Source organism: Aulonocara stuartgranti (genome assembly GCF_965226115.1).
Source record: "Aulonocara stuartgranti genome assembly, chromosome: 6".
NCBI classification, from domain to species: Eukaryota; Metazoa; Chordata; class Actinopteri; order Cichliformes; family Cichlidae; genus Aulonocara; species Aulonocara stuartgranti.
Window position 1 is genome coordinate 1,544,164 of NC_138944.1, and position 13,337 is coordinate 1,557,500.

Consider the following 13,337-nt stretch of genomic DNA (forward strand, 5'->3'; position numbering starts at 1 on the left):
AGGAGTCCTATCGGGCTTAGTTAGCCTGTGGGACTTCGGAGGCAACTGATAGGTACCGACAGGCCAAGCGGAACGTGGCGCGGGCAGTGGCTGAAGCAAAAACTTGTTTGTGGGAGGTGTTCGGAGAGGCCATGGAAAAAGACTTTCGGACTGAAGAGATTCTGGCAAACCGTCAGGCGACTCAGGAGGGGAAAGCAGTGCTCTACCTGCACTGTGTATAGTGCGATTGGAGCGCTGCTGACTTCGACAGAGAAAATTGTTGGCCGGTAGAAGGAATACTTCGAGGACCTCCTCAATCCCACTGGCACATCTTTCGTGGAGGAAGCAGAGTCTGATGACGAAGGGGATGACCCGCCAGTCTCTGGGGGCGAGGTCACTGAGGCAGTTAAACAACTCCTTGGTGGCAGAGCCCCTGGGGTGGATGAGGCTCGCCCCGAGATCCTGAAGGCTCTGGATGTTGTAGGGCTGTCTTGGTTGACACGCCTCTGCAATGTTGCGTGGCGATCAGGGGCAGTACACCTGGACTGGCAGACCGGGGTGGTGGTTCCTATCTTTAAGAAAGGGGACCGGAGGGTGTGTTCCAACTACAGGGGGATCGCACTCCTCAGCCTCCCTGTGAAAGTCTATGCCAGGGTGCTGGAGAGGAGAGTCCGTCCACTAGTCGAACCTCAGATACATGAGGAACAACGTGGTTTTTGTCCTGGTCGTGGAACACTGGACCAGCTCTTTATCCTCTCGAGGATACTCGAGGGCGCATGGGCATTTGCCCAACCAGTCTACATGTGTTTTGTGGACTTGGAGAAAGCATTTGACCGTATCCTTCAGGGGGTCCTATGGGGGGTGCTTCGGAAGTATGGGGTGTCTGGCCCATTGATACGGGCCATTCAGTCCTTATACGACCGTTGCAAGAGCTTGGTCCGCATAGCCGGCAATAAGTTGGACTCGTTCTTGGTGGGTGATGGGCGCCGCCAGGGCTGCCCTTTGTTACTGATTCTGTTCATAATTTTATGGAGCACAGTAACTAGTTATTATGCTAAAATCAGGAAGGCATTAATCGTTACTGGGATTTAGATTCGTGTTGCGTTCGACTTACCTCGGAACACGGACCTGGGAATAATGTCACACTCCAGGAAACGGCGTTCTGGTTAGCCTCGTCAGAGAAGTCGGGATTCCAATATGGCAATGCCCTCGAAAACAGTTGCTATGCTAGCCCTCTACAAAAACAAATTACTACTAAACACATATGCAGCCATAGCTGGACCCGGTGGGCCGATGATGATTTTTCGTTTTGATGTGCGAATGTTTGTTTTTTTTGTTTTTTTCCGTAACAGTATAAACAATGAAAGGTGGTGGATTGGCCAGATGCTGGCAGATGTGTAAAAATAACTCAATTGTTTGGTGGTGGCTGTTGCGGAGCTTCCACAGATTCAGTAACATTAGCAAGTGGTGGAGGCCAGCAGGTGGATGAGGGAAATGGGAGGCAGGAGGAGCAGAGACCCGAGGCGGCCGCCGGTCCGAGTGTCAGGTGAACTGAACTTCAGGTAAGAAGTTATGACCTGCAGTCTCTCTGGGTCAGATATAAACCAAGTTTAGGTGGAGTTTATTTTCGCTGTGCTGACTTTTTACCGTCAGTTACAATAACTCGTACTGTGTGCTAGCTAGCATGATGGAGTTTCTATACAGCTGGGTGGGTGCTATGATGTTGCTGATAGTGAACTTTATTTTATTCATAAGGTTAGTTCGTAGAGTTGCCAACCGTCCCGTAAAAATTCGGAATCGTCCCGAATTCAGAGAAAATATTACGCGTTTCGTATTGAGCTGAAAAGAACAGTTTGTCGCGAACTTCAGCTACAATGAAAAAGACACAAAGCTGGATTTATTCTGCATCTTTACGCTGCACAGCTGCCTCTTCTTCTCTCATACTCCCCCCTCCGTCTCCTGTTGCTACTTCAATCATGAAACTGATCAATGATCAGCTGATCGGCTTTTCTCTCTTGTTTGTTTATCGAAAGAAAGAGGAAACCAGCAGATGTTGCGCTAAACAACAGCAGCACGTTTAAGCTTGATCAGCTGTTGTTAGAATTTATTTAATATTAATTTCTAGTATCAGCTGATGTTGGCTGGAGCCACAGCTGCAAAGCTGCTGGTCATGATGTCGGTTTGGATATGTGGTGAGAGGGAAACATGAAAATGAAACCAGGAGATGTCCTTACTGAATCATCAGATCTGTGATGGAGAAACAGGTTTACCTTTTAGTTAACATGAATGAGTTGAAGGGAAGTTATGAACTGTTTCTGAGAGACAAATAACACCAGGATCCTTTTCTAAGTAGCTGACAGCTGGTAACTGTGCAGGGGCGGGTCTAGCAAAGTTTTGTCGGGGGGCAGGTAGAGCATTAACAGGGAAAGGGGGGCACAAGGAAATACTTTTCTTTCTTATTCTCATTTAAAATGTCTCGCTTTTAATAAATAATTATCTGAAGCTTACAACATATGATTGATAGATTGATACATATATACCAACAGAACCGTGTACATCACTGCCACAACAGTGTTTGTTTTCATTCAAAGGCTTTATGATTTTTCCTATAATGGCGGCCAGCCTCTAGTCAAAATGCCCGGGCCGATTTTTTTTGTTTTTGGAAGTAGTTTTTAGTTTGTTTTTAGTTTTAGCTATTTTAGGGGGATATCTGTGTGTGCAGGTGACTATTACTGTGCATAATTATTAGGCAACTTAACAAAAAACAAATATATACCCATTTCAATTATTGATTTTTACCAGTGACACCAATATAACATCTCCACATTCACAAATATACATTTCTGACATTCAAAAACAAAACAAAAACAAATCAGCGACCAATATAGCCACCTTTCTTTGCAAGGACACTCAAAAGCCTGCCATCCATGGATTCTGTCAGTGTTTTGATCTGTTCACCATCAACATTGCGTGCAGCAGCAACCACAGCCTCCCAGACACTGTTCAGAGAGGTGTACTGTTTTCCCTCCTTGTAAATCTCACATTTTATGATGGACCACAGGTTCTCAATGGGGTTCAGATCAGGTGAACAAGGAGGCCATGTCATTAGTTTTTCTTCTTTTATACCCTTTCTTGCCAGCCACACTGTGGAGTACTTGGACGCGTGTGATGGAGCATTGTCCTGCATGGAAATCATGTTTTTCTTGAAGGATGCAGACTTCTTCCTGTACCACTGCTTGAAGAAGGCGTCTTCCAGAAACTGTCAGTAGGACTGGGAGTTGAGCTCAACTCCATCCTCAACCCGAAAAGGCCCCACAAGCTCATCTTTGATGATACCAGCCCAAACCAGTACTCCACCTCCACCTTGCTGGCGTCTGAGTCGGACTGGAGCTCTCTGCCCTTTACCAATCCAGCCACGGGCCCATCCATCTGGCCCATCAAGACTCACTCTCATTTCATCAGTCCATAAAACCTTAGTTTTAATAATTCTGCACTCCCTGTAGTTACTTTGAAAGTAACGGGTAACTTGAAGTAACTGAGTTACTTTTGATAGAAATAACTAGTAATGTGACTAAGTTATTAATTTAAAGTAACTTACCCAACACTGATGATGATGTTGGAATCAGGACTGGTTGTAAGAGCATCTGTGTTAAATGTAGAAGTTCACTCTGACGCCTCTGCCTTTCTAAATGGAGGGACAGTAACTGTGTGTGTATATGTAAAAATGTAAAATCTGCAGATAGTCAGAATAACAGCAACAGCATTTTGTCTCTATCAGCCATTGTAGAAATTCATCTCATGTAAACAATAATGTGGCGATGTAAGGAAGAGGACTCCCTTACTATATTTATTTATATTATCTGTATAGCACTTTAGAGCACACCTTTCACTTTATTAAAAGCACCTTATCAAGCACTTTATTTAGCATTGCACTTTAAGCATGGATTTGCACACAAGAAGGTTAAATATTTATTGACTATTTATTGGGAATTTTAAAATCACTTGGTAGCCTTATTTCAGATCCTGCACAGCTGCTCCTCATCAAGGAATGTGGTGGTTGTCTGTCAGGAGAGAAGAATGGTGATTGAGATAGTTATTAAGGTTTACCAGTAAGGAAAACTAATGCAAGTGTGTGTGAAATCTAGGGATAAAAGTGGTGCAAATGAGTGTAAGATAATGATTACTCACCTTTCTTGCCTGTGTCCTCTTCAAGGTGTTTGGGCAAATGTTTCCCTGGGGGTCCAGACACCATTTAAAGGTTCCGGGAGAGGCCATTGGTAAAGAGAGTGTGGTGAATCTTTTTGTGCTTGGGTTTCTGGGTTTTTATAATATTGGGTTTGGTGTAACATTAAAGTGTGAAATATTTATTAATATGTAAATGTGAAAATGTATTTATTTATTCTTATTGGTATATTGGATACTGTGGTGGAAGGTTGGGATTTAAGAATTTACCTGAGAGTGGAATAATGGTTAAGTCTGTGACAGCTGAACATATTTAAGGCTGCCAGTTGTCATTAGAGGATGGATTTTTTGTGCTGTGAAGAAGCTCGACAAATTAATTGTTGTAAGGAGAGCTGTATAGCAAATAAATACTTTGTTCCACTACACTTGCCTCGGTCCATCTCACTGTGTTTCCAGCCGCTAAGGGCCACCCTGTTACAGGCGAACAGCGTGACGTCAAAAAAGGCACACACCTTTGATGTTGCGTGGCGAACTCCATATTCCTTTTCCACACAAAAACACAAAAAACGGGTTTTCAAAAATCTCCACCCTGGCAGGAGTTTTTAACAATCTCAATTTTCGGTGATTATGTGTGGACAAAAGGCCTAAATGCATAGAAAAACTGCGTTTTCAAAAATACCTGTGTAGTTGTGGATGTGCCAGGGGGGATTTTCTTGTAAAACAAAGGGGGGTCTAGCAAAAAAAATTTGGGAACCACTGGATTAACTTACTTAGACTTAGATCCTCTCGCGCCGATCGGCGCATTGGGCGACAAGTGGACGCCATCAAACCCGGTCCATCGCAGCAGTTGTTGCTTCATCACATGACAGTTCGACCGAGCGTAAATCTTCAAGGAAAGTGACTGTGAAGGTTCTCAGTCATCCAGGTCATCGTAGTCTAAGGAGCTTGCAAAGAAAAACGTTTGGACTTCTTTAAGTTGCTTGAAGACGTTTCACCTCTCATCCGAGAAGCTTCTTCAATTCTAAGGTCAAATGGTGGAGAGTCCCAGATATAAACCTAGTGGGAGTGTCCCCCCACAGAGGGACAAAGAACCCCCTGATGATCCTCTAATCGCCTGAGCCAAGGTGTGAAACTGGGTGTGGGTCCCAATCAGCCAGAGTTTCGGGTGAGTTCATTGTGAAACCTGGCCCCACCTTATCATGCGAATTCCTGAGGTCAGATGGCCCAGGATGTGAGTGGGTGTTAAGGCGTCTGGGAAGGGATCTCAAAACTGGATTATAGATGGCAGAGAGTTGGTGTCGTAAACCACCGCCTCTGTTCAAAGATGGTCGCTCACAGTGGACATAGATGCTTCTTTCACTCCTCTTTCAAACCATCTGTCCTCTCTGTCCAAAATGTGAACATTGGCATCCTCGAAAGAGTGACCTTTGACCTTTAGATGCAGATGGACTGCTGAGTCTTGTCCTGTGGAGGTGGCTCTTCTATGTTGTACCATGCGCTTGTGAAGTGGCTGTTTGGTCTCTCCAATGTAGAGGTCTGGGCATTCCTCGCTGCACTGTACAGCATACACCACATTGTTAAGACTGTGTTTTGGAGTTTTGTCTTTGTGATGAACCAGTTTGTGTCTGAGCGTGTTGCTGGGTCTCCCTCGCTGGTGTCTGACACCAGCGAGGGAGGATAAGGACTTCAAGGAAAGTCCTCCTCCATGTAGAGCAGGGCGATATGGCCAAAAATATTTATCACGATATATATTTGAAAATTTGCGATAACGATATAACTGACGATATAATTGATGCGAGACAAAATACAACTCCACAACATTACTAGCGCAAAAAGACAACCTTCCATTTATTTTCACTTAAACAAGAAGCTGGTTTTTATGTACATTAAAGCTTTATAAAAATGTAACAGTGCAAATGCAAATTCCTTGCTGAAAGTTTAACCAAAAGGCATTTCCAGTAGAAATGGGCTGACATATCCTGAGCATAACCATGTATAATATCCACTGAAGTTAAAAAGAGGTGCTTTGCAACATTAAACTGCAGTGTGCAGTACGTATTTTTCGGACCATAAGGTGCACGGGATTATAAGGCACATTAAGCGAAACAAAGCAGTCAGATAAATCAAACTTTATTAAACTCATTCTTCTTGCTTCCTCCACTTCTGTACCATTGATTCATTAATGTTGAATTCTCTGGCAGCTGCTCTATTCCCATGTTGTTGCAGTATATTAATGACTAACCTCGTATTGTGGATGGATTATCTCAGTTGTTCTCCTGACTGAAGTTTGGTCCGTTTACAGCATCCTGCCATGCGATTGCATTTGTCTTTAACTATCAGGAACCTTAACGTTAACTTTTATAGGTGGAAAAGTGTTAGTGTTCGTCCTCCAGCTTCACTGTTTATGTTATGCTAACATAGCTGTGTCGCTAGCGATCACGTAGCACATCAATATATACCAGCTAGCCCAACTTCAGTAACCCTACAAACGTCACTGCTGTTTAGTTTCCTGTCTTCATTTATGTTGGAAGTGATAGCAGAGCTGTACGTTTGATTTTTTTCAGAAATCTCTCAGTCAGAACATGCTATATCATGCTTAGGTAACTAGCGAAACTAGCGAGCTAACTTCCGCTAGCTTCCTGCTAACTTCTAACTCCGTTAAATGTAATACATTTTGTTTTCATGGATGCCTGGAAGTTAAACTTCATAGTTACACCTGGTAAAGCAGCAATGCTGATCGTTTTATTAAAGATGAAAGAATTTAGACAGTTTTTAACTCTCAGTGATGCTGCAGTGTTCGTTTGACCTGAAGTATACGGAGTTTAGGACCCAGATTACTTCCAGATTTAAGAGCATCTTAATCCGACAAATATGACAATAACGACGGCCGCTTGTATGTTCTGCAAAAAAATGTGCTTTGTCGTGTATCTGACGGACAAACACCAAACCAGTTCCACATCACTGAAGTTGCACCATTTTTACAAACCAATTCTGGTTCATCTGTTTCACTCAACAATCGGCCATGTGCGTATGAAAACAAAGGCACTGCGCATGCGCGTTTTACTCATATTCTATCGCGATATTTCATTTTCCTATCGTTGCCTAACATTATACCGGTATTACCGTGAACGGTATAATATGGCCCAGCCCTACCTCCATGTTATTTTGGGTCTTCCTCGTCATCTCTTTCCATTCTTCCGGTTGAGAGAGAAATGAACCCTGGATTAATGCAATTGCAAATTGTGCCTTGTTCTCAGTTGAACAGCAAGGGGAGGGTGATAGCTCAGATGAAGAGATGAACAACAGAGCTTCAGAGAAACACAACATACTGATATTCACTGTGAAGCTTTGAGTGGAAAAAGACAGAAAAACAACATGTGGATCCTGGAATAATGGGAGCTTCCATCTTTAAAGGACTGAAGAGGAAGAAGTTTACAATCATTTAGAAGAGTTTAAAACATCAACTGATTGAATCCATGAATCTGAAAACGTGTTTCTGCGTGAAAGAGACAGACATGTACAGACTGAACTATCTATCCAACAGTCAGAGTGTTTCTCTAACAGGACGACACTCTTTACACTCCACTCAGCACAGGGACACTGAGGAACCAGGATAGAACCAAAACCCAGGATAAAGAGTTTGAGTGAATGTGGTGTTGAAGGTGTGGAGGTGGATCAGAGTGTCAGAGGAGACTCTGTAGAAGGACAGAGTTCCAGCAGGACAGTCCACATACACTGCTACTCTGTTAGAGACAGAGGAGGAGGAGGAGGAGGAGGAGGAGATAAATGTTGTTCTGTTATTGTGCCTGAGAGACTGAGGACCATCATCAGAGCAGCTCAGAGTCCAGGACTGAGGATTCCATCCGAACACGCAGTCTTTACTGTTTCCTTTCCTTCTGATTCTTCTGTAACTCACTGATATATGAACACATCCTCTCCACTCGACCTCCCAGTAACAGCGACCAGTCAGACCATTTGTGCACAGCAGCTGATGATAAACATCAAATCTGTCTGGATGATCAGGATACGACTGAACCTCCTCCACATGTGTCACCTTCCTGTTGTTGTCAGACAGTTGGAGCTTTGTGTTCACTGTGTTTGTGTCGATTGTGAGTTGACAGGAATCTGATGGAGAGAACAAACACAATCCAGCTGTAGTTATTGATCCATCATCTGTTCATTGATTGACACTTTGATGACTCCTGACATCAGAGATGTGAATGTGTGCTGCTTTGTTTTCATGAATCCCTTTAAAAACACACTTACACTTCCTCAGACCTGGTGTCAACCATTGTTCTCCAGCAGGCTCCACCCTGAAAGGAGGAGGGGGGTCAGAGCAGCACAGTCAGCATGCACACATGGACATTACATGGCTCTCATACACAGACTGATAGACACTGATAAAGGAACAGTCCAACATTTTCACAAATACACTGCTGATGATTTGGACTGATCCTGGATCTGTCAGTGCACCACTGTATTGACTGAAATGTGACTGATTCAAACTGTGACCTTCATTATCTTTATATTCCTCTTCTGCTTAGCTGGAAAAGACACCTCTCTGCCTTTGCTGCCAGCTGTTTTCCATCTCTTTGTGTCAGTGTGGTTACTGTTCAGTGGTGTACAAAAGTTTTGAGAGTGAGAAAGAGTGATCAGATGAATTTCAAAGTCCCTCTTCGCCATGTAAACTAACCCCCCCCTAGAAAAAAACCCACAATTCCACTGCTTTCCATCACTGCCATAATAGGACCTGCTGAGATCCTCTTATTAACACAGGTGAGAATGTTGACGAGCACAAGGCTGGAGATCATTATGTTATGCTGATCAAGTTAGAATAGCGCAATGGAATTGTTAAAATGTGGGTGAGGTCAGTGGCGGTCCTAGCCTGTTTGGTGCCCTGGGCGAACACTCCCTTTGGCGCACCCCCCAACAACACACACACACACACACACACACACACACACACACACACACAAAACATATTAAGGATTGTACATTAACATAAAACTGTTGTCGGAACCATACTGAATTTCACCAGAGAAAAACACACACACATATGAAGAGAGAGAGAGTGTGCATAGTATGCAAACGGCTACCAAACAGCCATCATAATTCGTCATACAACGAGAACAGGACAAATCAACAATTGACAATGACTAATTAATATTAAAATCTGTAACATAATGTTTGGAGTTTAGTCTGTTACGGTTGCTATTTTTTACCATTTCTTCTTGGAGCAACTGTAACCCACATTATTTCCTTAGGGATTAATAAAGTATTCTGATTCTGATTGTTTCAGGATGACCTGCCATTATCCAGTGACACATCTGCTTACCTGCATCTGTTGCTCATTTCTCCTCCTCTTTTCTCTTTTTTCTAAACTGAGGACCTGATGGCTTTGAACTTTTCTTGTCCATCTTCCATTGGTTTTAATTTTGCACTCCAGTATGAACACCCATCCCCCAACCCGAGGATCACCACAACATAACCTAATAAACCTACACCTTAGTTCACAGATTCACTTTGTCTAAGGTGTATTTCTGAGATTTAAGACAACCCAGGATTCAAATCATGAATACATGATGGGCTTGGATTTAAAACATTATGAATGAAATGTGCTCTATTTGGAAGCAGCAGGCCCCGCCCCTTTCAACGGGTTGTGTGAGACTTTAAATCATCAAACTGTAAATTTTAAATTGTTATTGATCCTTTACCCCCGAGTCCTAAAGTGTAGATTTATTTTCTTACTCTTCTTATATATATTGTTTGTTTACTTGCACTGCTGTAACTGGAGCCTCGTCGTCTCGTCTCTCTATATGCTGGACTGTCTGTAGCAGAGATGACAATAAAGTTTACTTTGACTTCAGCAGCGCGCAGGCGCACCGAGGGCTCTCGTGCTCACTTTTCGCGTATAGAATTTCGAAAAAAACATCGGTGCAAAATACAAGTCTGTATCATGATGTCTGGTGTTTTCGTGTTTGTTGGTTTGTTTTTATTTTTTTTTATTTTGTTAGTTGGTTATTAGATGCTGCTCCAGCTGGTCAGAGAATCCCCCACCGCCCCGCCCTCTCCTCCCTGTGCCGCAAGCAGCAGGCGCACCTCGCAAACGGAGGGCGCCCTTACTCCCAGCAAATGGGCGATAGAAAACCAATCGCTGCCTATGCCATTCCCGATGTGCGCTGGCATGACGTCAGGGCAGCATGAGTATGAGCATTTTTTTTTTTTTGCCGATGCCCGTGATGCCGCCCCCCACCACGATGCCGCCCCGGGCAACCGCCCGTGTCGCCCGTATCTAAAACCGCTACTGGGTGAGGTTTGAAATCATTGTGGTTAATCATGGTTAACACTGCATCCACAGTGAGGTGAAGACTTTTGGAGGATGGCCTGGTATCAGGAACAGCAGCAAAGAAACCACTTCTCCCCTCGCCCCCAAAAGTACGAGGGACAGACTGATGTTCTGCAAAAAAGTACAGCGAGTGGACTGCTGAGGGGTAAAGTCATTTTCTCTGATGGTTTGGGGCATCTGGGAAAAAGGATTGTCCAGAGAAGAAAAGGTGAGCACTACCATCAGTCCTGTCTCACGCGAACAGCAAAGCATCCTGAGAACGTTCATGGGTGGAGCTGCTTTTCAGTGAGTGGTCTCACTTACGATTTTGCTGAAAAACACAGCCATGAATAAAGAATAGTACCAAAACATCCACCGACACAAATTCTTCTAACCATACACGAACAGTTTGGTGACAAACAATGCCTTGTTCAGCATGATGGGGCACCATGCTATAAGGCCAAAGTCATAACTAAGTGGCTTCAGGAACAAAACATTGACATTTGGATCCATGGCCAGGAAACTCCCCAGAGCTTAATCCAATTGAAAACTTGTAGTCAGTCCTCAAGAAGCAGGTGGACAAACAAAACCCAACTAATTCTGACAAACTCCAAACATTTATTATGAAAGAATGGGGAGCCATCAGTCAGGACTTGGGCCAGAAGCTGATTGACAGAGGTCTTGAAATAGAATCACCGGCACTGCAAATACACACTCTTTGTATAAACTTTATGTAATTGTCAATAAAAGCCTATGTACTTTGATACATCACAGAAACAACTGTCACAAAGATCTAAAAACACTGAAGCAGCAAACTTTGTGAAAACTAATATTTATGTCATTTTCAAAACTTTTGGCCACGACTGTACATGACTTCTGAAATTTGAGTCAGTGCAGCATCCACACACAGAACAAACACAGCAGCAGAGAGTGTATACAATGAACAGCAAACAGACACTCAAGCTGTGTGACATGCTTTTTAGTTTGATAGTCAATTCGATTTACATTGTGAATTCATTGTGAAAAGTAACTGTAAGTTAAAAGACAAAATAAAGAATTCAAAAGTGGTTAAAAACTGAACATAAATACACATAAACCATCTTATGATAACAAGTTTGTTACATCGTCTCTAAATGTATTTCTTCCATTGTTTTCTGTTCCATTACTTTATAGTGTGTTTGCTTTTCAAAGCACATTGTGACATTTGTCTATGAAAAGCACTGAAATACTTAAAAACATTTGTGCACATCTGCTTTACTTTAAATGTACCAAAAACATCTCCCTGTAGTTGTCAGCTTCTACCACAGCCATGATTATAAAATAATAATTTTATAAGGTCTTATTTTTTCTTTTGACAAAGGTAGGCTAATATTTTTTTCATTTCCTTTCCTCTTCCTTCTTCTGGTGGATGTTTTAATCTAGGATAAATATGTCTGTGGTCTGTGTATACAATTAAAAGAAAGAAAGAAATCCAATCTGCACTGTTAAAAATACTGAGATATCTACAGATTGTTCCTGGGGAAGTTCTCCCTGGAGACCTCACGCATAATTGTTCATGCCACATCTGCATGAAACAAACAGGAAGTGAGTGAAGGACAGAGGAAATGTCTCCAGCTCTTCCTCCTCTACCAGATATTCTCTCCATACCTGAGAGTGTTCAGTCTCCAACGTGGATCCTTCAGTCCAGCCGACAGCAGCTTCATTCCTGAGTCCCCTGGATGATTGTAGCACAGGTCCAGCTCTCTCAGATGAGAAGGGTTGGAGCTCAGAGCTGAGGCCAGAGACGTACAGCCTTCCTCTGTGATCAGACAGCCTGACACACTGCAGACACACAAACAACAATCCATCTGTGAACAATGATTTTCTGTTTGTCAGATACAATAACATCTATCCATTTACACCCATTCCAGCAGTTCAAGATGGACTTCCAGGCAGACCCATTATGCTGGAATCCACCAATCCAAATGATTTGGAAACCTTAACGCCAAACCACCTCCTCCTCCTCAAGTCCAACCCGTGATTACCACCTGGTCTGTTCCAGAAAGATGATGTCTAAAAGCTGTCTAAAAGAAAATTACTTTGGTGGACTTTTGAGTATGTTATGTTGTCTCACTGGGTGTCTCTGATGTGATGTAGTGTATGTCGTGTATGTCGGATGTGTAATTATTACTGTAAGGATGTAATAATTAGGGGCCTGAATGTTGTGGATAGGCGTAGCTTTGGGTCACGTGGTGTTGGTAATAGTAGTAGTGATTACTATAGCACCTGTTCGCCTCCCGGGGGAATTTTTTTTGAATGAGTGGGTGATGGGCAAAGTCGACTTTTGCTGATCGCTCAAGCCTGGAATGTTTTGATCGCTGTTGTTTTTCGATGAACTTTAAGGATTTTGATAACACATAATGGAGTTTTAAAGAGGAACTTTGACTTACATTTTAACGAGAGCATGTTAACATTATTCACCTATTCAGCTGCTCGGTGACTCAAAGGTTTGACAGTCGCCAATAAACATATTAACAAGTGCTTTGGCGATAGAGGGAAGGAAACACTCAATTAATGAGATTATCCTTTCTTTCAAAATTCTCACAAACCTGAATCATTCTAATAGAATTTTAGTGAGAGTGGCATTTCTAGTTTCCTGAACTATTATATCTAAATGTGGAGCTGCGGTATTATTAAACCTTTCACTGCACATTAATGAAAATAATACACACCTAAACATATAATTTGGACATTGTCTTTATAAACATATATTTTGTGTTCATATGTAATATGAACACAAAATATACTTAAACCCATAATGTTTCCACACCACTGAAGTTTTTTTTACCTCTCTTTTCAACCAACAGCAGTC

General features: G+C 42.6%; 1 protein-coding gene across 5 annotated transcripts in view; it reads right to left on the bottom strand.

Annotated features, from left to right (window-relative positions):
- Nucleotides 1-5,915: 5,915 nt before the first annotated feature.
- LOC309707954 (NLR family CARD domain-containing protein 3-like) overlaps nt 5,916-13,337 on the bottom strand; it is a 25,602-nt gene continuing 18,180 nt past the window's right edge. For 3 of the 5 annotated variants that reach the window (XM_082535571.1, XM_082535573.1, XM_082535572.1), the window contains 3 exons: nt 12,134-12,307; nt 8,428-8,474; nt 5,916-8,286 (listed from right to left, as the gene is read on the bottom strand). In XM_082535571.1, the coding sequence (XP_082391697.1) occupies nt 7,748-8,286; nt 8,428-8,474; nt 12,134-12,307 (760 nt within the window). In that variant the 3' untranslated portion in view covers nt 5,916-7,747. Of the gene's footprint in view, nt 8,287-8,427; nt 8,475-11,267; nt 12,051-12,133; nt 12,308-13,337 lie in introns of those variants that run through there. The other 2 variants (XM_082535575.1, XM_082535574.1) reach the window with 2 other exon arrangements.